Source organism: Zingiber officinale, chromosome 1B (genome assembly GCF_018446385.1).
Source record: "Zingiber officinale cultivar Zhangliang chromosome 1B, Zo_v1.1, whole genome shotgun sequence".
NCBI classification, from domain to species: Eukaryota; Viridiplantae; Streptophyta; class Magnoliopsida; order Zingiberales; family Zingiberaceae; genus Zingiber; species Zingiber officinale.
In genome coordinates this window covers 21169012-21194110 of record NC_055986.1, presented here as the reverse complement: position 1 = coordinate 21194110, position 25099 = coordinate 21169012, and the positions used below count along the sequence as shown (strand labels likewise).

At 37.7% G+C, this 25099-nt stretch overlaps 4 protein-coding genes and 1 non-coding gene across 9 annotated transcripts; 1 reads left to right on the top strand and 4 right to left on the bottom strand.

Annotated features, from left to right (window-relative positions):
* The first annotated feature begins 3682 nt into the window (after positions 1-3682).
* On the top strand, positions 3683-5646 carry LOC122045939 (protein CHUP1, chloroplastic-like). Its single transcript, XM_042606417.1, has 5 exons — positions 3683-4464; positions 4559-4875; positions 4974-5085; positions 5161-5292; positions 5388-5646. The coding sequence occupies exons 1-5, from the start codon at positions 3865-3867 to the stop codon at positions 5454-5456; spliced, it is 1230 nt and encodes a 409-aa protein (XP_042462351.1). The 5' UTR covers positions 3683-3864; the 3' UTR covers positions 5457-5646.
* Positions 5647-5902: 256 nt separating this feature from the next.
* Positions 5903-5974, bottom strand: TRNAP-AGG. The gene has a single exon. It is a non-coding gene; the product is annotated as a tRNA-Pro (tRNA).
* A 171-nt stretch (positions 5975-6145) lies between these two features.
* On the bottom strand, positions 6146-8823 carry LOC122052381 (calcium-dependent protein kinase 2-like). Its single transcript, XM_042613881.1, has 8 exons — positions 7955-8823; positions 7712-7855; positions 7481-7633; positions 7238-7353; positions 6945-7112; positions 6744-6871; positions 6549-6648; positions 6146-6453 (listed from the first exon to the last, which is right to left on the bottom strand). Exons 1-8 carry the CDS (start codon positions 8601-8603, stop codon positions 6361-6363), a joined length of 1551 nt encoding a protein of 516 aa, XP_042469815.1. The 5' UTR covers positions 8604-8823; the 3' UTR covers positions 6146-6360.
* A 260-nt stretch (positions 8824-9083) lies between these two features.
* LOC122052359 (protein ROLLING AND ERECT LEAF 2-like) lies at positions 9084-14341 on the bottom strand. 5 transcript variants are annotated; one of them, XM_042613858.1, is made up of 7 exons: positions 14112-14341; positions 13743-13848; positions 12136-13363; positions 11879-11953; positions 11510-11727; positions 10551-10774; positions 9084-9977 (listed from the first exon to the last, which is right to left on the bottom strand). In XM_042613858.1, exons 3-7 carry the CDS (start codon positions 13217-13219, stop codon positions 9278-9280), a joined length of 2301 nt encoding a protein of 766 aa, XP_042469792.1. In that variant the 5' UTR covers positions 13220-13363; positions 13743-13848; positions 14112-14341; the 3' UTR covers positions 9084-9277. The 5 variants fall into 5 exon arrangements, with proteins under 5 accessions (XP_042469792.1, XP_042469779.1, XP_042469796.1 ...); XM_042613845.1 differs by having other exon boundaries at positions 12136-13267; XM_042613862.1 differs by having other exon boundaries at positions 13743-14341.
* Positions 14342-21915: 7574 nt separating this feature from the next.
* LOC122045862 (pyruvate kinase, cytosolic isozyme-like) lies at positions 21916-23937 on the bottom strand. The gene is made up of 3 exons (XM_042606298.1): positions 23725-23937; positions 22803-23264; positions 21916-22728 (listed from the first exon to the last, which is right to left on the bottom strand). Exons 1-3 carry the CDS (start codon positions 23935-23937, stop codon positions 21916-21918), a joined length of 1488 nt encoding a protein of 495 aa, XP_042462232.1.
* Positions 23938-25099: the final 1162 nt, after the last annotated feature.

The following is a 25099-nucleotide window of genomic DNA, read 5'->3' as shown; positions in this document are numbered from 1 at the left end:
TTAACTTAAAATTAAAATCTTAATTTAAAATTTAAAATTTAAAATTTAAAATTTAAATTTAACTTAAAAATTAGAAATTTAAATTTAAAAACTTTTTAAAAAAATCTTTAGAAGGCGCCTCCCAACAGCACCCCCGAAGGCACCTTCGACATCGGTGGAAGGCGCCCTCAGGAGAGGTGGGAAAAATCCTACCTAAGCAGTAGAATGCGCCTTCAGCCATTTGAAGGTGCCCTCCATAACCGATGGAAGGCGCCTTCCATGAAGCTTGAAGGTGCCTTCGAGCAGTATTTTTCCAGCGAACAGAGACGATCTGATCTGTTCGTGATTTCAGCCACGACAAGGCGCCTTCCGGCCCGAATTTCTCAACAATTTTATCCTCAAAATCTCAAAAATGCCTCCTAGGTATACTTTCCCTCAATATGTATCTTCAATACTTAGTTTATATGCATTTTTCTTGTCTATTTATGCCTATATGTGTGTATAAAATTAGGAAAAGACGACATGTTACCCCTAGACCTAGCAATACCCCATCTACTGATGTTAGATTCTCTACTGAATAGCTTAGGTTGTCCTTCTTACAGCATACATATGTGGCCCTGAAATCTAGGTACTTAAGTAGAACCTTTTTTACTCAATACTACGCCCCTATCACACAAATTATTGAGTACTACCAGTTAGATAAACTAGTTTACTGCAATCATACAGTAAATCTCGATTTGTGTGCTCAACTCTATAGCAACTTAGAAAGATAGATGATCTAACCTACTCTACCAGAGTTGGTGGAAAGAATTTTCACTTTTTCCCCACCTTATTATATGATAGTTTAGGACTTAAGAGATCTGCATGCATATTTTTGTGCTACCCTGGTAGGGATTTGCCATTTGGCAAGCCTTACTCCCATATTACATTAGATAATATCTATATGTATTTTTTGTGTGAGGAGAGACTACCTACAGTGACTGACTTTAGGTCACTCTCCCTTAGGGTCCAGGTCTATGTCCTATATCCAGTCCTGACCACATGCATTCTGTCGATCATATCTCGCGACGTTGTGATGATGCAACCCTCCCACTCTTTCTTTTTGTATGCTCTCTATCAGCGTCTAGACATTGACATTGCATTACATATGTTTTATAATGTCATACATGCATCCAGTCTCGTCACTAGGCATCAGGTTCATATGCCCTTTTGTCACATCTTGACATACATATTTTCAACCATAAGAGTAGATATGACCCAGGGTACATCTAGTTCTCTTACTGCATATGACGAGTTTGGTCAGCGTCAGCTAGCTTTAGTGTATATAGACATCATTGCTCAGGGGGTTCTAGCCTGGAGAGGTGGGCCACAGCTAGCCATATCAGTCGAGGCTGAGGATGACTTTCCACCTATTCCAGTCGAGGGAGAGGAGTGGTCAAAGTTTACGGCTGAGGAGATATTTGGGTATGCTCCAACTTCGGACTAGCCCTCGACCTCAACCCAGTACTTCTCTATCCGTCGAGGATCGACTTGCTCATCTTGAGGAGTCCTCTGCGAAGCTTCGACAGTCAGTCTCGGATGGATTCAGCACACTCTGGGGGGAGATGACCACTGGATTTACTTCTCTCCGAGACGACATGACTACCAGATTTGAGCAGATTCATTAGGCTCTGCACGCTCCTAAGCAACCCCTACCACCACCTGTTGACGATGATCAGACCTAATCGTGTTACATACATTATTATACATTTTATATGACTTGACTTACTATTTTCAATTAGTTTTTTTCAATCTGATTGTTAAAATTAGGAATGTGTTTAATAGACTTAGATTATTATCTTCAGAATTATTTTCAAAACTTTTCAAATTCTAGGGTAAAATTCTTTATACAGTTTTCTCGAGATTCCCTTATTTTTAGAATTTTCAAAATCACTTTTAGTTGTAGTCTAGGTCAAATCCATAAAAAGCATGTTCTTATAAATCTAGGACTTGAGCATCTCATCAACACATTAGGGCTACTTTGTTTGTGATTATCAAACTTAGAAAGGGGTGAGATGCATAGGTAAATTACCTGGACTTAAGATGCTTATATCATAATTTACAACCCTCAAACTTAGAAAGGGGTAAGATACTTTTTTTGAAATTTCACTATCGCTTTTAATCTACAAACCTCAAACCTTGCATCCATAATGGTTAGAGCATCTCCAATGATTAAACCTCTATATGAGATTTTTTTTTTTTTTTTTGTAGTATCTAATATATTATCTCAATTCTACATCAAAAACATAAAATCTTATCACTCTCTTCTTATTATTATTAATAATAATAATAATAATAATAATAATAAATTAGGTCTCTATAACTTTTTCATGGATCCTATATTATCAATTTTTTTATACATTATTAATTACTTCACCTACACATATTGTTAATTAATTTTGAGATAGGAAGACAAATTTAAAATTTCATTGCCGTTCTAAAACTACAAACTTCAACTTACCTCCATAATGATTAGAGCTTTTTTTTCTTCCATTGTTTAATTTTATAAATATTTTTGAAAAGCTCTCATTCGAGATGCCCTTCGAGTTTTTTTTCTTCAGTTTTTTTTCTGGAGATTGAAGTGTCAAACACGGTGCAATAGTAAGGGATAGGAGGACTATTATGTAATAAATGTTTCAATCTCTCATGTTCCTGGTTGAAGTGAGAAGCTTTTAAAGAATTTATGAAATTTTAAAAAAAAATAGCTCGGCGCAGGAAGTTTTTTTTATGCGGACTCCGGGGAAGGATTCATTATACGTAATCTTATCTTTTTTTAAATAATTGTTTATAAAAAATAAGATAAGGATATGTACAATGGATCTTTCCTCGAGACTCTGCATAGTAGAAGCTTTGTGCACAAATTTTTTTTTTTTTTTTTATTTCACAAAACTCTTTTAAAAGTCTCTCACTTTAACAAGGAATGTGAGAGATTGGAACACTTATTACATAACAGTCGTCCTATCTTTTATCATTACACCGTGTTTGACACTTAAATCTGCAGGAAATCAAAGAATTTTATCTGTGCTTTCACAAGTTTCACTGAGAAGTACCTTCATAATTCGTTGAAAGATCAACAAGGAAAATTGTTTAGATTTTTTATCATCCTGAGATGAACTGCCATTGTCAAGCATGAAGATTGGCATTCGGATAGTACAGAGTGCTTTTTCTTTACATTCCAGATTTCTTCCTTGCAGTTCTTTGTTTTGTCCTATGAAATCTATGTGATTGGTAAAAAGGGCACATCTGCACTGCTTTTCACCTTGCTTCACATCCAAGCAAACTAGAAAACAGTCCTTTAATCGCACAAAGATCACCTTCAAAACCTAGAAAAGTAGGTGATATCAAGTCTACCTGATCTCTAGATCAAAGTGACAAAGAACAAGGATTTGTTCCTTGCTAGTATTTATCAAGTTGCCGTGACATTAAATGTTGGAATTAGCAGAACTAGTAATCAGATGCGTCCTGTGCTACTCTTAACATCCTTTTTCTCACAAAAGAACATCTTGCTCATAAAGCACTTAAAAGATGAGACTTCTTGGCCTAAGCAAGCAACAATGGATGTTTACGAACCAGCAATTAAGCATGATCATCAGTCCTATTAGTGACTGAAACACCAACACACTACCAAGCCCAGACAGCTACTCTTTATCAACCATTTTAATGCCTAGCAAGAGCATATTTTAACTCGTGCACCGATATGATTACCTACCTGCTAAACTTGACGTATTGTCAAGTGTCAAGAAAGCCCTCATCTAATTAAGATACTTGCTAAAGCCAAGGCATTGGAGATTATAAGAATGACGAAGGAGGTTTATTGGTTGATTCAATACTAGTAAAGCTAGGAAAATGTTGGAGGAAGAAGACACTTGCAATACTCTCCTAAGCCAAAAGCTTGAGGCCTCTCTCAGGCGAATAAGTTTCTTGGAGATAGAGAATGAGCAGCTGAAAAGAGAAGTTCACCGCTTGAGCACCCAAAATGCTCTACTTCGAGGCCAGGATTCCGATCGGCGGCCGACGTTCCTGCTCAAGAAGACCCAATCTTTGGCCTGCAATGTCGCTTCCTCACCGGAGAAGCAAATGGATCAAAACAACAACACGGATGAGAATAGTTTTGTCGGTGACAATTCCACAGCCAGAACAAGATCACCGAGAGTGCCAAAGCCACCACCGACTCCATCTTCTTTTTCTTCTTCTTCTTCTCATTCTTCAAATGTAATCAAGGGCATGAAGCCCCCGCCGCCGCCGCCGCCTCCGGTGTCTTGGAGGTCAGGCTGTGTGGCAATCAAGGCGGTGCGAAGGGTACCAGAAGTTCTGGAACTTTACAGATCTCTTACAAAGAAGGAAGGGAGATCGGATATGAAAGCAGGCAGCTTGGGGACTCCATCGCCTACCAATTCCCGGGAAATGATAGGAGAGATTGAGAATAGATCGGCTTATGTTCTTGCAGTGAGCTTATATATACTACTTTCTCTTAATTATTCAGATCATCATCACCTTCATATTCTGAATTCATAGTTTAAGAAGTCGATCTCTTTCACAGATAAAATCCGATGTGGAAACTCAAGCCGAGTTCATCAACTTTCTGACAAGGGAGGTGGAGAACGCAGCGTACAAGGACATCGCCGACGTGGAAGCGTTCGTGAAGTGGCTGGACGAGGAGCTGTCCTACTTGGTGGACGAGAGGGCGGTGCTGAAACACTTCCCCCGGTGGCCGGAGCAAAAGGCGGACGCAATGAGGGAAGCGGCCGTCGGATACAGAGAGCTCAAGAACCTGGAAACAGAGGCGTTGGCCTTCCACGACGACCGCCGGCAGCCTACAGCCGTCGCCCTGAAGCGGATCCAGGCGTTGCAGGACAAGTGAGACCAGAATCTAAAAACTGATCCATGCATGCTAGCTCCCAGTGAACTCCGACGGCTCATTAATTAATTAATCAACAACATCTTCGCTGGTACAGATTGGAACGCGGCGTGCAGAGCACGGAGAGGGCGAGGGAGAGCACCGGCAAAAGGTTCAGGGATTTCAAAGTCCCTTGGCAATGGATGCTCGACTCTGGCATCATCGCCCAAGTATGTGATCAATCCACATATTTATTGTCGTCATCTTCCAAGTCAAAATTCAGGTTGCATTTGGTGCGCTTGCAGTTAAAGTCAGGTTCCATGAAGCTGGCGAAGGAGTACATGAACCGAGTGGTCACTTCGGTGAAATTCGATGCGTTCTCCGACGAGGAGGAATTAATGGAACAAGGTGTTCGATTTGCTTACCGCGTGCATCAGGTGACCTCGATCCGCCCGCTGATTAATGCATGCCATTCGAGCTTTTTTCTTCTCTTGAGATCGATCGATCTAAAAAAACGTGAGTCATTTTCCAGTTCATTGGTGGATTTGATGAAGAATGTCATCAGGCGTTCCAAGAAATGAAGAAGTTAGCATGCGATTGAAGAAGGCACTAATGCGATTCAATTCAAGAAGTTTGGAAGACATTATACTACTGAACTCTATGAGAAGTTTGCTATAAGAGTTTGATAAAATTAGGTTAAAGACAGAAGCTTTAATGAAGGGAGTCTTCTTCATATCTCAATAAAGGCCATTCAAATATGCAAAGATCCTAAAAGTGTATAAAAACTTTGCCCATTCCAATTTCTTTCATTTTTACAAATCTATCAATATAATTCTTATTTGTTATTTCTCAAGATTTCTCATATCAACTATTTAATTTGAAAAATACTCATGTTCTCTTATAGTAGCCACAAATAATTATTTTTATTTTCAATTTAATACATCATTTTAGAAAGCTTAGTACAAGCTTATAATATTTGCAACACCCATTAATTGATTGCTATAATAGTATATAAACTTTTTAAATCAAGCAAAATCATAAAAATATGGGGCATTCCGAGAATTGAACTCGGGACCTCTCGCACCCTAAGCGAGAATCATACCACTAGACCAAATGCCCATTTTGAAATTGCTTTTTTTAAATATTTATATCTTGTAAATTAAACTAGAAGTGAATCAAACATCTTCATGTTTTCGTGAACAATAATTTGATCAATATTATTTGCGACCTTAAACCAATTTGGCAATTTCTTTGTATTGATTGGAATTTTCTAAAACCTATGCTGGCTAATAGCTGATGTATATAATAAATTGATTAAATTTGTTTTACAGAAAAGCTAACCCCCCTCAAATCAGACATACAATGGTTGGACACTTGAACTCTTCTCCTAACTCGTCCCCACAAGCAAGATTTGTACAATTTTTTATGGGAAAAAAAAGAGAGATTTGTACATGAAACCCACAGAAAGTGTCGATCACATTCACAAGCTCCAACAGAACTTATGGTCAGATAACCACATCCCTTCTCTTCTTTGGATTCGGATCAGGGTTCCCCATTCGCATCATTGCCACAAACTCATCGTAATTAATGTTTCCATCCTGTACATTGTAAGAAAAAAAGAGGAAGAAAGTTATATTATTTTCCCTTGAACAACTGGTTTTGTAAAACTTTTCCAATTGTTCTTTCTACTTACATTGTCAACATCAACATCATCAATGATACCCTTGATTTCTGTTTCATCAAACATCCCTTTCTCTTTCAGAGCTTGCTCAAGTTCTTCCCTCGTAATATGGCTACACAATATTAAGCATACACAAGTTCATTGCTGATCAATTCTACCACTAAATAGTTGCATCTACCAATAAAAGATTGTGTCTTAACAACTTACCCACTGTTGTCCTTATCGAAGTATTGGAATGCGGTATACAGATGCTCTTCTCTATCCATTCTGTTCATGTGCATGGTTGCTGTGATGAACTCCTCGTAGTCGATTGTTCCGTTACCGTCCGCATCAGCCTGTGGAAAGTGGTATGTGGCCAAGAGGTTGGGTTTTATACTTGAAATCTTCAAGAACAAATGAAAAGCTTACAGCTTCCATGAGCTGCTTCACTTCAGTCTCTGTTAGTTTTGTTCCTTGCTTTGCGAGACCCTGCTTTAGCTCTTCAAGAGTAATAGTTCCGCTGTTGTCGGAGTCCATGCTCTTGAACATTTCCTTAAGACCTTGTATCTCCTCCTCTGATAAGCATCCTGCAATCACCTGCAGACAATGTAGTAGAAATACATTAAAATGGTGACAATTACACACTTTTCCTCTACCTAATCCTTGTCTCCTGGAATTATTATTATTCTTTCTTTCAAAAAGCCAACTCGACCAGAATTTACCCTTAATGCAGCCTTCTTAAATTGATTCATTGCTCTGAATTGTTTCAGTCTACCAAGAACAGCATTATCAAGTGGTGTATCAGGTGCTTCCCCATCTTCTTTGATCCAAGGATGATCTACATATCAAGCTCAACATCAGTAAGATCTTTAGTAAAACCACAACAAGATAATGATAGAATAGAAGGTTTTGGTATGCTACTGATGAAACCTATCATAAAGGTTACATGAGAGAAGAAATCATACTGAGAACTTCAAATGCGGTTAGCCTTTGTTTAGGGTCCAAATTCAGCATCTTCCTTACAAGATCCTTAGCGACTGGAGAAATTTTAGGCCATGGGTCACTTGCGAAGTCAATCTCTCCTCTTAAAATATCATTGAAGATCCCTTGTTCAGATTCTACAGAAACAAATCTTGGTTTAAATTTTTTGTTCTCCTAAGCAAATTCTTTAAATTGTGGAATAGAGAGAAGAATACCAGCCCAAAAGGGAGGAACACCGCTGAGGAAAATGTAGAGCATCACTCCTATGCTCCAAATATCAGCTTCGGGTCCGTATTTTCGTTTGAGGACTTCAGGTGCGATGTAATATGCACTGCCAACTATGTCTTTGAAGACCTCACCTGTTCAGAGATTAGAATGTGAACCAAAAGATTCAACCAAAACATTGTAAGAAAGACAATACAATATTAATTGATGAATCAGGAGCAGATGGATGGGACCTTGCTTGAAGAAGACGGAGAGGCCGAAATCGGTGGCCTTGAGCGGTGAGTCCTCTTCCTTACTGAACAAGAGGAAGTTCTCGGGCTTGAGGTCCCTGTGCATGACCCCCATGGAATGGCAAGTGTGCACGATCTGCACGATGGTCCTGAGCAAGGAGGCGGCGGCCCGCTCGGTGTAGTGTCCCTTGGCGATGATGCGGTCGAAAAGCTCACCGCCGGCGCAGAGCTCCATGACGAGGTGCACCGACTGCTTGTCCTCGTAGGCGCCCTTGAGCTCGACGATGTTGGGCTGGCCGGAGAGGTGGTACATGATCTGCACCTCCCTCCTCACGTCCTCGATGTCCTCCTTGTTGGTGAGCTTCCGCTTGGCGATGGTCTTGCAGGCCAGCTTCTCGCCGGTGGCCTTGTGGGTGCAGAGGTAGGTAACGCCGAACTGGCCGCGGCCGAGCTCCTTGCCGACGGAGTAGGTGGCGCGGACGTCCTCCATGGGGCGGCCGAGGACCAGGCCGATGGCGGCGGCGGGCTTGGCCGTGGCGATGGTAGGGGGATTCTGAATGGGGGAGTCGGAGGAGGCGTCATTGGGGTCGCCTTCGGCGTCAGGATCGACCGAGGCAGGGACGGCCGGCTGCTTGGTGAAGCAGTTGCCCATGGGTGGGGAAGGATGTTGGGGGAGGGGGTACTGGTTGGCCTCGACTATAGGCCAAGAAGAGACATGGCGGATGGGAGGCCAGGGAGGATTTTGACGGGAGAGGAAGAGGTGAGTTGGGAACGGGAGGAGGGGAAGTTGGCGCGAGCAGAGATGGCGGGGAGAAATTGGCGGGAACCAACTGTTCGTGTCTTAATCGTAGGTGGCACCCCGATAAGACATTGTAATGATAAAATGAAAATATTAAATGACATATTAAAATAAAATAAACTATTTTTAAAATATATATATATACACACCATCAAATAAAGCTTATAGATACAATTTGCCTACTTAATTACATAGGCATCTTTAAGATCCTTTATTCCTCCCAACTTGATGACAAAAGATGAATATGTTCGTCTCAACGCTCTCGTCAATCCATCTTAGGATTAACACGAAATAGGTAAATCACAGACGGCTATTAATTTTTGGAATAATGACTAGCACATAAAAAAGACATTTATCTCGATTTTACCGATATTCAAACCTCTGATCTCATGATAACAATACATCATATGCTAGCCACTAAACTCATCCGAAAGGACTCTTTATTCCTCTCAACTTGTGTCTATAACTATCTCCCTATCATTATTCTAGAAATTACAGTAAACATAACTTTTCTTTTCTTCTTTTTTCTAACTTGACTTCAAGGAACTAAGGCAAAAACGCAGTTTATATTTTCTAAATTTAGTTTTCTCATAAACATCTCGAGCCACATCGATAGACTTCTTGAGAGCTTCGTATTCCAACACTGAACTGTCTGCAAAACTCTTTAGCTTGTCTAGGAAGTCCATGAAAGGCAGTAGTAGGTTGCTGTATTGGAGATTCCAATTCACATTGGATTCACTTAATGGAACATATAGACCACCACTCTTCTCTGCTATCCGCGACACCGATAGGGACAACCTTGAAGTCTGATGACCCTTATCTTGAGGTAAGAAATCGCTTGCCGCACTCACTAGATGGTTTATAGCCAACACAGCTTTCTCAGTTGGAAGTTTGTCCAGTAGAGCTAACCAATCTTGGCAGGTGACAAAAATTGGAGGAGCTATGTCTCTTTTTGGACAGAACGGTTGATGCTTTCGTCTCATCTGTTTATGAGATAGTACACATTTGTGGAGCCATTCATTTACAGCTTGAAGATAAGATTTGTGTGCTGCAATCCATCCTGAGAAATTTGAACAAAGAGATTTCAAATCGAAGACAAGGTCAGCGGCTTGCTGTTCCGATTTTGATTGTGTATGAACTTTGGTGCTGTCATTACTGGAAACCAACGAGATAATGTTGTGTTGACGAGTGTGATAGTCGAGCATCATTCTCCACATTCTAGTTAAACTGAAATCACCAAAAGAGAGAGATAATTCAATCTTTGGATAATCATACAGGAGGTAATTGTTAGCAAAGTAATTATCAAATCCAAGGATTCAAAATCAAATTCAACGAGTGATGTAATATTTTTGTTTTTGGTTGAAGGGTGACTGATCCTTAGATCCTTTGTTCCAAAAGTAAACATTTCAGGTGTCAGAGTCAAATTACTAAGCACTATAGGATCCTGATAACCATCAGTTGAGTATGTAAAATTGGTATTTCCTTACTGCCATATGTCAACAAGGATCAACCAATTGTATCAAAGGTTCGTAGGATCAACATTAGTTAGATGAGACAATCAGTAATAGCATTTTTGCTCAAGGCTGGACTTAATTTTTGGCATTTTGTGCCAACAAAGAGAAAAAGGTCAGAACATTATGCAAAACGATGGTGTTTGTGCGAAATTTAGGTACTACGCATAGAATAACAGCAGGATTAGATATATAAAAGGCTCTTAGGATCAGCATTAGTTAGATGATTCGATCAGTCTAATATAGTAACAAATTAAGAACAATTAACTATAAAAAAAAACTATTATACCCTTCAATCAACTCCTCGAGTTGTGGTTGGAGTTCCTTGTCCCTTATCCCTTCTATTTGCTTTGATATTGAATCAATTCTGTGGATGGCAACACGGATTCTAGAATGAAGATCCTTAACAATTGCTCGGGTTTTATCTATCATTATGGATTTTTCTCCCACAGATTCTTTATGCCTCAGCAGTTTACATTTCATATCGTATTCCCTCCGGATTATACCACTTACCTGAAACACAATAAAGTTAAAAGGCTTGAGCATCATGGCTGAAACACAATAACCTTCAAAACACTCGAGCATCATGTCCTTAAGCATTATGTTTCTTATCAATAAATTGGATGAAAGATAAACACAAGTCAAACATAAAGAAAGGCATCTATCAGGGCAAGTAGCTCATTATGGAAATGCAATCAAAATTTGCTAGTAATCACTAAGCACAACAAATGAACCACTGGAAATCTCTAGCATTATTACTTGTAAATATTCAGAGAAAAAAACTGAGGAATATAAATCACTGTAACTGCAACAAGATATGGGTCCCAACTGAAGTCACTGTGACTCATTCTTTCTGTTAATGGTACATGTGATTCATTCCGTTTACAACATTCTGATAACCAAAGAATGAGTCACATGTACCATTAACAGAAAGACAGACTGAATGAAAAACTCAGACAAATGTATTCACCTAATGTTTAATGATATTATAATCACTAACTCAATAAAGCCAAAGGTCTCAGGAGTGCCATTTCGTAGATCTGTATCAAAGTGTTCCACAGGTATCTTTCACTGATAAGAAGTGAATATGCCCTTCTAGTCAATTCCAGAAAACTGAATTGACTGGTTATACAACATACTTACGTATATGTTGTGTGTTTTAAAATGAACCAGCAATAGATTGCAGAGGAGACAATTAGATAAAATAATGAGTTGTATTCATTTTATAAGGCTCAAATGAGTACTAACCTTAACTTCATCATAAAGTTTCCTTTCCCATGCATACAGCCGATCTAATGTTGAGGCATGGCTACCTGAAGTCATGCATGTGCTACTGAAAAATTCGCTGTTCAGATCCTTTGCAAAATCATTGGCCATAGTTGGATCAAGAAATTTCCCAAATGACGAGGAGAGTGATGATACTGAGCTATGCCATGTTAAATACTTCACTTCACTTGAATCAGAAACTGCATAAAATTGGGATCATTAGAATCTTTTGCAGTATTAAAGCCGTCTCTAACTGAGTCTTTTTTCTTAGTGCAGTCACTTGAGAGAAAAGTAATTAAATACTTGAGTCTAGAAATGACGGTGGTATTTAGAGTTGAATAGGTAAACTACCTTGTGGGTGAGGTGTTTCTTCTGTACAACAAACAAAAAAGGGTGCAACGAATGTAGATGCCTTGGTTCTGTGAGCTGAAACAAAGATTGGAATTAGATCTCTGTTGACTAGGTAAGCAAAGGGAACAAGAAATGGAACTTTCAAGAGATCTATTACCAGGATAAGGAATGTCCTATCTAGCCCAAGAAAACCAGATGAGTTTAGCACGCATATGCTAAAGAATCTTGCAAGAAACTTATAATGGTACTTATGTTACCTTTTCTTTCAGGAAAGAAAGGTGGGAATTGTACTTTGTTTGCCTCCAACATCCTTGGAACTTCTGTTCCCGATTCAGAAGCTTTCAGAAATAGCTCTTCAATTTCTTTCACCCATGACAGTAAGTCCCTTACAACATGATTAGTTTCTGGCATAGATTCCTTGGGTTTTCCATTTACAGGAAGTGCAGCTTCCATTGAAGCTGTTTCAGTAGGCACATCATCTCCAGAGTTTCCATCTGGGATCTTAATAGCATCCCCAGACAGATATTTTTTTTCAGGAATTGCATCTTTTATAGATTGGATGTTTGTAGCATTCCTTTCTATTTCTTGTTCCAAAATCAGATTTCGATTTCTGAACATTTGAACCAATGGTTCATTGGATTGTTGGTCAAAATCATCTTCTGACGGCAACTCATTATCCTCACCTACGGAGGCTGTGTCTTTATCTCCCAATTTTGGTATGCCCTCGTTTTTAAAGCTGCTACTTCCATCAGCATCATCAAAGCAATGGTTTAATTCTCTCCTATTCTGAGATGGAAGCTGAGGAGTATCAAAATAATCCCATCTCTTAGCGTCAAGAGGGGTTGGGAGAACTTCAATGGAAGAAATCTCATCAGACTTCGACGTAATGTGCTTTGGAGTGCTAAATGAGGTTTCTAAAGTGGCTATAACCGATGTTGGAGGATTTTCCTCTACGATCACATAAGAATTTATTCCAGGTTTCATCTCATTGACATGCAAGCGTCCAGATGAATGAGGAGAAGGAACTGGAGAAAATGATTCAGTTCTCTGCACACGTTGTGAAAGAGATGGAGATGCGTTCGTGATATGCATATGCCTATCTGTTATAGCAAGAGGCTCAGTTGTCGAAGAAGTTGATACATTCCAGGAAGAATCAACAGAAGCTTCAGAATCTACAAATTTTCTAAATGCAATTCCAACATTTCTTAGGGACTGAACATAGGAAACATGAGCATCTGCAAGCGAGCGCCGCTCGTCAAGAGTTTGTCTGACAAATCGCTTCCTCTCTCTACACAGTACGAGGGCCTTATCTTCTTCAATCTTCGAGTTTGCAGCCCCCATTTGCAGTAATGATCACCAGAGTTTTGTTTGCAATCCAGCAAAATAACTCTGCAACACAACAATGGCAGGCTGTTGTAGAATATTTCGCAGTCCATCTAATGCAATTTGTTCGCTCCAATTGCAGCAGGCAGGTGGTTATCATTTCTAATCATGTTGTGGGAAATGATACACAAAAAAAAAAAAAAAATAACAAGAGTTTATTGAAAGGATGAACTAGCACGGCTTCATGATAATACTAAAAAATCAATTAACTTTCTAAAAGGTCAATTCATATGATATGAAGCAAATAATTTAATTGACATATCAATTTATTCGATAAATAAACAAATTAACAGACGGTTTTCTATTGTTCACGATCATTATCAATTATTAGGCCTGTAGATGAATCTAGTAAAACAACTGCAATAGAAGGCATAGTCACAGATTATCCAGGTTCCTCAGATGGGTTTAATGGCTAGCGCATGAGATGTTGTCATAATGAGGCCTGGGGTTCGAATCTCGACAAAGCCCGTCTGTGATTTACCTCGGGACGGGTTGACGGGAACGCTGGGACGAGCGTATTCGTCTTTTGCCACAATAGTCACAGATTATCCAATCCAGAAAGGTTGATGGCCGCCGTGCTCAGAAGTCTGAACTCGAAGATAAAGAAAAAGCCTTTCATAGTACAAGTTACAATTTTGATTGATCAACACAAAATAATCACTTCACAGAGAGGAATTTAACAAGAAGAAAAAGGCAAACACCAAAAATCAAACCACCAAAGAAAGCGAAAAATCCGACAAACTCGCCCAATTTCAACATGCAAATAGCAATTCGCTACAAGGAAACCAAACTATAATCCAGGAGATAGAAACTGAATCCAGCAGACGAAAATCAGGACAAGTTCGCGTACCTGTGTCCATAACGGGAAGCTAAGAGGTCGTTGAAATAAAGGATCTTGCTGGAAAACTCATGAAAGCTGCCCTTTTGGAGGCGATCATGAATGGCAAAGCTCTATGCGATCCATGCAAAAAGAGAAAAGGCAAAAAAAAAAAAAAAGGAATGAAAGACTTCGGTGGAGGAGAAAGACGAGAGTGGTCGTGAGTGGAGACCGAGAGAGTGGGTCGACAAGGACGCGGACCATGTGGTCCCCTACTCTCTTTCTTTGTAAATGAAGTGATTCAGCTTCGCCCATGTTTTAAAACTTTTACCCAAAAAAAAAAACAATGCCTTTATATAATTCATGTGTCTTTTTATCACTGTTCGTCCTTGATAATGAGGCTATTAAATTTTAAAAAGGCAAACGGTGAGAGAAGAAGCACAAGGCAAACCCACTACTTCCCTTGTTCTCATCAACAGTGAGTCTGGTGTTATTTGTTGCCTTGCTTTAACTGAGGTCGGCCACCAAATGAGCCTTCATCGCTTTGGAGTTTGGACTCATGTCACATACCACAAATATTCCAAATTCCTCTGAGGCCCAGCAGGAATCTACGTGAGTCAGCAACACATGAGCGACGGGCACAAAAGTTTTGGCAGTGGAAAAGGCGATCGTATCGTAATTATACGCTTACCAGGACAATTTATTGGAGCATTAATTCTTGTATATATCGCAAGTGTACAAAGCATTTAATTAATGTACCATGGTTCAGTTTTGAACTCCCACCACCCTCTGTAAAACTCGGATAGGGACAAGACGAGCAGGGCTTTGATGTCGGACCAAGTGATGCCACCACCATTAAGATATTACTGTACTGATTTTTTGAGAAATGACGGCAGTGGTAAGATATCTAATTACCAAATGACTAAAAAAAATAGAGGAAAACATAAACACTTATCATGATAATACCTCAATCATTCACTTATGGATAGATAACGCAGGAAGGTGGGCAGTCGTGATCTCTGCTCCTTAATGAACTCAGATGTAGATTGGATTGTGGTCTATGCGACTGAAACCTGCAGCACCTTCTCTTTATTTTAATGCGTGGATTGCAGATTGCTTCAATGTGGGTTCTGAATTCCTGCTTTGCAATCTCGCCAACTGCGTCTATGGCTTTTTAATTGGTGTATGTAACTTCTGCAAGAATAATGGCCTGACAGATGGGCAATAATTTTGAAGTCTTTATATGCCATGTTCTTTTATGACATTAATTAGTAGGCAGCTGTCAATTGATGGTGTACTAATTGAAATAAAGTAGCTATAGGTGTTAGGGTTTTTAGCAATTAATTTTAAAAAAAAACATTGGTTCGTTTATATAAATTTGAATGAGCAAAAGTAAGATTTTAACGAATAACATTCTTGTTTGTTTTATTATAAAAGGGTATCATATATATCCTAGATGAATTTATACTTTTCTCTCTAATCTATTATGAAATTGTTCATAAGTTGTTTTCAGACCGATTCAAAGCTGACTGGGACAGGTATATAAGAAAAAAAAATAATACATTTAGGTTTTAATTCACTTCTCAAAACAATCCAAACATTTGGAACCCTCCTCCTTGAAACTCCTTCATTCGCCCTTCACCGTTTTCATTGATTAACTCCCTCGTTGCCGTCTAGCCTTGCCTTGCCAGCCTACCTCCGAAGCTTTCTTTCTAAGATTGTCTAAAGCTATCAATCATTTAAGAAAAAAAAACAATATATTTAAGATTTTATGTTTTTCAAAAAAAAAATCAAACATTTTGAACTCTCCTTTAGAATTCCTTGTTCATCTGTAGTGTGTTCTCCTTGTATGTGATAATTTTTTAGTGTTATCATAATTTAAAAATCGCAGTTATTGCAACGTTTTGGTCTAAGCACATTATAGAGACTACGATTTGATAACTACTACGATATCGATACTCGAAGCAGAAATCATAGCTGCTATAACATGCTTAGACCAGAACATTATAATAACTATGAAATATTTTATATCTGCTACAACGTGGTTAGACTAGAACGTTATAACAGCTACGATTTCGTATTATATCAATTATGATTTCGTAACTACTACAACATGATTAACTCAGAACGTTGTAGAGGCTATGAAATTATAACTGCTACAACGTGATTAGAACAAAATCTAAAACTTTGTAGCAACTACAAAATCGTAGCTACTATAATGTGGTTAGACCAAAACGATGTAACAGTTACGATTTCGTAGCTATTACAATGTGGTAAGACTATAAACAAGAATGTTGTAGAGGTCATAAAATCATAACTACTACAATATGGTTAGACCAGAACATTGTAGCAGTTATGATTTTGTAGCTACTACAACGTGGTAGGACTATAAACAAGAATGTTGTAACAGTTACGATTCCTAGATACTAGGATGATGTATCTACTACAACAATGATATTTGGATAAAGGAAGAAGATGTTCAAGAACTCAAATGAAAACTAAACTGACAATAAAATCTAAACCCTAAATAATAAGATGAGGTAGTAATGGCCGGTTAAAAGATAGATAATAAAAGATGGACACGTGCATATGAGAACACATTGCAATCGATGAACAACGGCAGGCAGGTGAGGTGAGGCGAGGCGTTGTGGTGGAGTTGATCGTTGAAAATGGTGAAGGTCGAATGAGAGAGTTTGAAATATTGGGGGTTTAATCAAGAAGCACAAAACCCTAATTGTATTGGATTTTTTTCCACTCACCTGTCCCGACCAGCCTTTAACCGGTCTAAAAATAACCCAAACCTAGATGAATAATAAATTAGGGAAAGAATGATAAATGTATCCGGGTAGAGCGCTCTATTGATAATAAATAGAGAAGGATGCCCTTTTTTACTAATAGTTTAAAAAGAGGCGTTCTTTTTATTTTTACTGAATTTGATTCTTACCATAAGCCACTTTATCTTTATTATTGGAGCACATAACTTCAAAGTTTTCTTAATATATATAGCCCTGGGAGTTTTTATTTGCTATCCAAATTGAAATATGTATTTTGTTCTTTTAAATTATCATTCAGAATCACTTGGTAAAAACATTAAGGCTACGTTTGGTACGAATGATGAGATTACTGAATGATAAGTAAATGTGTGACTAAAATAATGATAGATGAGGATGTGTAATATGTGTGATAAAATTTTGTTATGTTTGGTTTGATTTTTATGTCTAGGATTAAGTGAATGAGATTTCTTAATATGACCAAAATACCCTCAACTTATTTTTTTATGCAGAGTCTCGAAAGAGGAGATCTTCAGGAATGCAAAGCGGCCATGTGTACGGTGATCTTCAGGATTGCCAAATCAGAATGCCAAAATTAATTTTGTAATGTGATTTCCTGGATTCTTCCCCATGAAATTCTCATAAAAAGAATGCTGCAATGCTGGATAGTGATGATGCCGACAGTGTAAGTTCATCCAGCTGGGAAATTATCATAATTCAACTAACCATACAAATATACTAGAACACAACCCAAGATAATTGTAGAGACATGAAAGTTAACATTCAAAACACAATCCATGCCAAAAAAATATGTTTAGCTGCATATAAAGTAATTGCACAAAATTTGATCTATTACATCCAAATCGTAATTGCACAAAATTTGATCTATTACATCCAAATCTGAACCAAAAACTGCATACCTTATACGTAGAAAACAGTTGATCAAAATAATTACAACATTGTTTAAGTTCAAAATACTATTACCCCAAAAGTGCACTGTCATGCGAGAAGCCATTGTGTTAGCCTCCTCTAAGCAGCTTCCTCGCTAAGCTCAATCTTCCGCCATGACCCAAACGCAAGAAAAGTGATAATTTATTATGGTTGTCCACCAATAACTCAGTAACACTCACTTTCTCGTTCTCCGTCAGTTCTGAAATTTTTTCCATGGCATCTAAAACTTTGTCTTGTGCGATAGACATCTTCTCGTTAGATGCTTCTGTTGCTAATTGTTTGATGAGTTCCGTCATTGTATTTTTGGTTATGTCTGCGAAATTGTTTATGGCTTCCACTATTGCATCATCACCGTCATCCACTTGCTTCCGTTTTTTACCCTTCGATTGCACACTTGCTGTTGGTTTGGATGATGGTATGACAGATACGAACATCGACTCAGCAGCTCCCTCGTCCAAAGGAAATAGGTCTTCAAGGTTCATACCTATGCTGTTAGGTACTTCAACATTCATTTTATTAAGGACATCCTGAACTGTAGAAGTGAAGTGCTCAGAATTCTCGCCTGTTGCTCGATCATTTCCAAAAATTTCACACCAGTCATTGTAATATGTCCACCTCTTGTGTTTCATGGCACGTGCATTGTTGTCCACCTATAAAGATGAAGAAGTAAAGTTTACTAGAATGGAAAAAAAGTGCATAAATTTTACTAAAATAAACTACCATAATAAGTGCATCCCATGTCTCATTCGAAGCTTCAATGGTTTTCTCGGTGTCATTCCATCCTACTCCACTTTTACTTAATATTGTCACCAAATTGCCATACATTTTCTTCCACACATGCACTTTAGAGTTAATATGTGGGTTACCACGTAAGTTTGTCTCCGGAAATGCTGCCTTCATCCGATGTTCCAAGAAACCCAAGTACCCTGCTCGAAATCCATTACAACTTTTCCAACCTTCGGTGATAGCCTCTTTTAATGCTTGTATTAAAACCTCTTCCTCACGTTCACTCCAACCACGTCTCGTTTTATCTGTTTTCTTACCTTTGCCTGCACAATTCTGCGATGTTGCTCCATTTTCCATGCTTATGAAGTTGTCGATATCCTGGTACAAGTGAAAACAAAGCAAAAGACTTAATTATATCAAAATTCTATAATACTTACAACAATAAAATAAAAAGGTAAAAGAAAACAAATATAACAACTATCTTTAAGTCACATTCATTCATTAAAACAAAAAACATGGAGTGCAGCTATGTCGCCAAAAAACATCAAAAGTCAGAGTACATTTGTTGCAAAAATAATATGACCAAAGTACAACAATCGGAATGATTTATGAATGAGTGTTCCACATCGACAATGCCAGATTTTCTCTCCATATATCCTAGTCATCAGATGCGTCGAAATTGTTGATGAAATCTTCTTCTATCTCATGGGTCGGACTGACTACCTCATCATTAACTTCCTCAATGGGATCATCGGGCATTTCAGACCGGATGAAGTTGTGTAACAACATACAAGCCAATATGATTCTGTTTTGTGTTTTCAGTGGATAGAATGATGGACTTCGAAGTATGGCCCATCTCTTTTTCAATAAACCAAAGGCTCTTTCAATCACATTACGAGCTTGAGAGTGTCTCCAATTGAATAGCTCCTTATAATTTTGTGGACCGACTGCACGGTTTCCCCAAGCATCTCTATGATATCGTACTCGCCTATAAGGAGTCAAGAATCCCTCTCGACATTGGCATATCCATTGTCACACAAATAATAATGGCCTGCATACAATAATTAAATCAGTATAACAATTAAAACTGAAATACAACTTCTCATACGTTATATTTAATTGAAAGTTTCAGATTATATTAACCTCTTGGATATATTAACACAAAAATTTGTTTTTACATACAACAATTAAATCAGTATAACAATTAAAACTGAAATACAACTTCTCGTACGTTATATTTAATAGAAAATTTCAGATTATATTAACCTCTTGGAACTTTGAGTGTATCATCACGGGTCAATGCATCACGTAGAACTCTAGCATCTGCTGCAGATCCCTCCCACCCAGTAAGTGCGTAAATGAAATTCATGTCCTTGTCGCAAACCCCAAGAACATTGACTGCAATGGTAGCTTTTCTTGTTATGTATTTCCCCTTCTCTAAGCTGGGTACATGAACATTGACATACGTTCCGTCCAATGCACCGAGACATCCCTATAGAATTTAACATTTATACAGTTTACAATTTTGTAATGCAAATATGTTACATTTTAATTTACACATAAAATTTGTACTAAATATACTAAAAATACATTGAAATTACCTTGAACCATTTCCAAGGTTCGTTGGTGCAACTGTGATCGACAGGGGAGGGTTTAACCAGCAATATAGGATGTAGCAACAGAATTGATCGCAGAACTTCATGGAAATGAGTGCTAATTGTGTGTCCACTACGTATATAGTCATGACCAGCAACTCTATTTTTCTTGTGATGAGCCAATATAGATAGAAACATTGCGACCTTCTCTTCAATGCGGACATATCTAGACTCTACGAGCCCTCCAACATGAGTTAACAAGTAACACAATCGTGCAAATGTGTTCTGATTCATCCTCAAGTTCAACACACACTGAACATCTCCTATTTCAATAATCCTATGCAAATGGTTCATTTGCGCATTTATTCTTTGCGTCATGCTGTACGGGACTGGTGTTCGACGTGGCTCACGAAGTCGTTTGGAACGTATTTTTCGCCGATGTCGTGATAAAAGTGACAAAATCAAAAATGATCGACACATAATTTGGTGCAGCATCACAAACAGTAGAATGTACCTATGGTTAATGGCCATCTTGCAAAGATACTTCACAAGAAATTATATTTTCAAATGTTATTAACAATAAAGTTCGAAAAAATTCTTATATAAGGTTGGACTTAAAGAAAAAAATATTTAGATTTGTGAGTAAATATCGTAGTTTTTGCAACACCATATTGTGCCCTAAAATACATGTGATATTTTTTTTAATCATAAAACTTATTCAGATTTTGAGCCAAAATCCAAGAAAAACATAATATACAGAGAACGGTGACTACCAAACCCATAAAATATCATGCAAGATTAGGAAAAAATCAGAACATTTCAACCACAACAGGTTCGGTATCCATAAAAGAGTATCCACACAAGGAAACTCGAAACACATCTGTTCCAGTGTTCCCACCAACTGCAGCAAAATGATCGATAAAATTTTTGAGAGCCTAACTCATCTCGTTTATGACAAACGAACATGTTTAGAACAACCCGAAAAGTAGGCTATTAAAATAGAAGACATAAAAAAGCAGTCACGATTACGCACAAAATTTTGAGATTTGATACATTTTAGGGGATAAAACTTTCATTTTTTCCCTAAAAATCCATGATAAACCTCAGGAAAGCTTTCGATTTGAACAAGAAAGAACAATGCACGAGTAGGATCGAACATCCAAACATTATGACGCCTTTAATAACAATGAAGAAAGGTGCGGAAACAAAATCAATGTCGTGCGGAAACAATACAGTTTTTGCAACACCATATTAAAATAAATATCATAGTCGCAGATTTAGATGAAGATTTACCGTCGAGAAGGGAGGACGTATGAATCTTCTACTAGGCCGACGACTTCTTTTCAATTTTACAGATTTCGCGTGCAGGAGAGAAAGCTTGTTCGGCGCATGTTTTGTACGATGGAGAGGAAAGTGATGGGTTTATTTTTTATTTTGGGTAGGGCAAAGGTTATTTTGGGAATAAAAGAGGTGATATAAAGTGTAGATTATTAGTCATTATTTTTTTTGTGGGTTTAATTATACAGCTTTAACACAACTTTATCCTTTCTTGGAAGGAGTGAATCAGTTTATCTAAAATCGAACCAAACATAGGACAAACCCATGAATTTTACCTTAATCAATCACTATCATCCAAACCAAACACAGCCTAAAGGGTAGGCTGACATCCATTATGTTTACAAAAATTCTCTCTATTTAACAAGCTATTAAAAAACAGAAAATAAAGGAAATAAAATACTAGTGATGATTGAGTATCCATGAAAATTTCCAAGCTAGCTAGCTACTATATGGTAATCACTGAACAATCATAATCCTCATCATGGTTGCACCTCCATCTCGATGCAGTGCCACAATCGATTCCCCAGGTCTGCATAGTCCTGTGGCCTTCGCATGCTCAAGAGCAATTTTGACAGCTTCATCAGTAGTCTCGTTATCGAAGGCCTTTGCAGATGCACAGCTCAATACAGGAATTATTCCTTTGTATATGAGGCTGTGCCTTGCAGGAGCTACGTCGCTGCAGAACCATTCCAATGAATCCGTCCTCAAACCTGGAACGATCACTGACAGTATCGGCATTTCAGGCCTGTATTTAGCAACTAGTTTTGCAGTGGTTCCCCCTCTGGTCAGAACCAAGATGAGAGATGCCTTGGCAGAGCTGGCTGTCCTGACAGCTGAAGCCGCAAGACTCTCCGATGGACTCATGGGCAGTGATGCTGTAGCAACAATCCCTTTGAAAACGGAACCCCGATCATAGTAAGACTCGGCTTCCAAGCAAATCTTAGCCATTGTTTGGACTGCTAGCTCTGGATAAGCACCTGCAGCTGTTTCACCACTGAGCATCACACAGTCAGTGCCATCGAGAACCGCATTGGCGACATCAGTTGCTTCTGCTCTAGTTGGTCGTGGTGATTTGGTCATGGACTCCAGCATTTGAGTCGCGGTTACAACAGGTTTTCCTCGCCTGTTACACTCGGCTATCATCACCTTCTGTGCATAGAATATCTTCTCAGTAGGAATTTCCATTCCTAAATCTCCTCGAGCGACCATGAAAGCATCTGATTTTTTGAGAATGTCAATAAAGTTGGCAATCCCTTCTTGATTCTCTACCTGAAAAACATTTAGAGTTTGAATAAGTCATTGCTCTCTTTGCAGAAACATAGGGGGAAAAAACATCAACAAACCTTGGACATCAGCAAAATTGACTTGGCATGTTCTCCAAGAACCTCCCTAACTTGTTCAAGATCAGAACCTTTGCGCACGAAGGAGAGGGCAATGATGTCAATTTTGTTTGGAACACCCCATCCAAGAATGTCTTCCTTATCCTTCTCTGTTAGTGTAGGAAGGTCCACTTTAACTCCTGGAAGATTAACATTCTTCCTCTCACCGAGGATCGCAGAGTTCTCGCAGCGGCAACGAACCTGTCCCAAATCCTTATCGCAAGAAAGCACTGTGAGGGTGATAGAACCATCGGCACACAAAATGACACTGTTTGGCTTCAAATCCTCCGCAAGCTTTTTGTAGCTCATAGATATCGTGTTCTCATCGCCCTTTATGCCGTAATCTGTAGTTATAGTAATTTCTTTACCCTTTTTAAGATGGATAGGCTTGCCATCTCTCAGAAATCCAGTCCGTATCTCTGGACCCTGTTAATTATCCATCTAAACTGTGAGAACAGCATAGCCATTGACGTTTGAGAATCTATTTTATAAGAAAGAAGAATATCACAAACTTCAAACTTTCCGTTAATCGTTTTGTTAAACTCAACCTGTTAAGATATTAGTTGTCCTTTTTGTTGCAACAATATCCAGACCTATCTAGCCAAGATTTAAAAACATAAAATTTCTTTTGTCGCTGAGACATGAAATGATTGTGAGAACCATTAATTAGTACGTGAAATATTAACATGTATAAAAAAAACATGATACATTAATGGAAATAAAGCAGAGTGAAAACACATTCAAGAAGAAACGTATACAAAGACGAGAATTTAGATCGTATTCTTCTCAACTCTCGGTCACGAAAGTTAGCAGCTTTAAGTACAAAACGACAAAAGAGAACCTAACAAAACCGCGAAACACGACAATTTGTACGAGAGAAGATCACCTTCGTGTCGAGCATGACGGCGCAGAGGATCCCGGTATTCTCCATGGCGGCGCGGAGGTTATCGAGGGTTTCCTGGTGGTATTCGTGGGAGCCGTGGGAGAAGTTGAACCTGGCGACATTCATCCCTGCCCTCAGAAGCTTCTCGATCATCTCGACCGACCTCGACACCGGGCCGAGGGTGCAGACGATCTTTGTCTTTCGTACCTCCGTCATTGCAGGACGGATTAAACGAGTTGAAGCCGAGAAAGAAAAAGGTAATTTGGAGTTCGTAGCTGAACGTAGGAAACCTTACAAAAAAAAAGCTGAGCAGATTGTTCAATTTATAGAGAACAGAATATGCTCTTTCTCTTTTTTATAATAATTAATTTTATATTAAAAAAATTAACTAATTTATTAATAAAATTTGAAAGTGCCGTATTAATTGATTTTTAAGATAATAAATAAAATTTTTAGATAATTTACTTTCTCAAATTATAATATTAAGAAGTCTAAATATTTAAGTATTCAAAAAATAAACAAATATTATATTTATAAATACATCATATATATGTTTTTACCCTAACATTTGTATAAAAATACATATTATTTTTTTAAAAAAAATAATCAGTGACAAATTAAATTAAGTATAAGTCCTGTCCAATTAAATTATGTTTGTAGGGTGAGTAAAATATAGATTAAATCAAATTAATCCTTTTAGTCAATTTATTTTTTAAAAAATTATAATTTTTTAAATTTATTCAGTTCGATTTTTATTTTAAAATTCATAAATCAATTAAATTTAAACATATTAACCAGTCAACTGATTAAATTGATATATATATATATCAAATATGACTAATCATATCATTAATTGAATTAGTCAATCATATCGATTAGGTTCGGCGGCAAAATTAAGTCGGTTTAAGTAATTTTTTGATAGATGAATAAAATTTTTAGATGAATATATTTTTTAAAATTATAAGACTAAGAAGTCTTAACATATTTATAGAGAATAAAAATATGCTCCTTCTTACATCTGAGATATTGGAATAGTAAAACTCCCAACTCAACAGAAAGAGAGCTGCTTTTCTCCCCTCCTGATCTGACACACATCCCTCTCCTTCTCCCCTCTCTCCCTGCCAAATGACGCATATAGCCTCCTCTTCTATTTTTTTTTATTTCATTTAATTTTTATTTAGTTTTAATTTTTTAATTAATTTTGTTTAAAAATAACTCTTAGTATATTTTAAATTTTATTTTTTAATTAATTTAATTTATTATTTTTTATCAATACTTATTTTTTCAGTTTTATATAAATTTTATTTAGTTTTTATTTTTTAATTAATTTAATTTATTATTTTTTTCATAATACTGCTATTTTTTTCAATTGATTTTT

Coding starts and splice junctions, on each gene's coding strand:
- LOC122052381 (XM_042613881.1), bottom strand. CDS start 8,603: ATGGGCAACTGCTTCACCAAGCAGCCGGCCGTCCCTGCCTCGGTCGAT. Junction 7,113..7,237: donor TTAAGAAGGCTGCATTAAGG/GTAAATTCTGGT, acceptor CATTGTCTGCAG/GTGATTGCAGGATGCTTATC. Junction 6,872..6,944: donor TGAAGCAGCTCATGGAAGCT/GTAAGCTTTTCA, acceptor CACTTTCCACAG/GCTGATGCGGACGGTAACGG.
- LOC122045939 (XM_042606417.1), top strand. CDS start 3,865: ATGTTGGAGGAAGAAGACACTTGCAATACTCTCCTAAGCCAAAAGCTT. Junction 5,086..5,160: donor ACTCTGGCATCATCGCCCAA/GTATGTGATCAA, acceptor GTGCGCTTGCAG/TTAAAGTCAGGTTCCATGAA. Junction 5,293..5,387: donor TTGCTTACCGCGTGCATCAG/GTGACCTCGATC, acceptor GTCATTTTCCAG/TTCATTGGTGGATTTGATGA.
- LOC122052359 (XM_042613862.1), bottom strand. CDS start 13,219: ATGGGGGCTGCAAACTCGAAGATTGAAGAAGATAAGGCCCTCGTACTG. Junction 11,728..11,878: donor AGAAACACCTCACCCACAAG/GTAGTTTACCTA, acceptor AATTTTATGCAG/TTTCTGATTCAAGTGAAGTG. Junction 9,978..10,550: donor CTCGAGGAGTTGATTGAAGG/GTATAATAGTTT, acceptor TGGTGATTTCAG/TTTAACTAGAATGTGGAGAA.
- LOC122045862 (XM_042606298.1), bottom strand. CDS start 23,937: ATGACGGAGGTACGAAAGACAAAGATCGTCTGCACCCTCGGCCCGGTG. Junction 23,265..23,724: donor CCGTCATGCTCGACACGAAG/GTGATCTTCTCT, acceptor GATAATTAACAG/GGTCCAGAGATACGGACTGG. Junction 22,729..22,802: donor CAATTTTGCTGATGTCCAAG/GTTTGTTGATGT, acceptor AATGTTTTTCAG/GTAGAGAATCAAGAAGGGAT.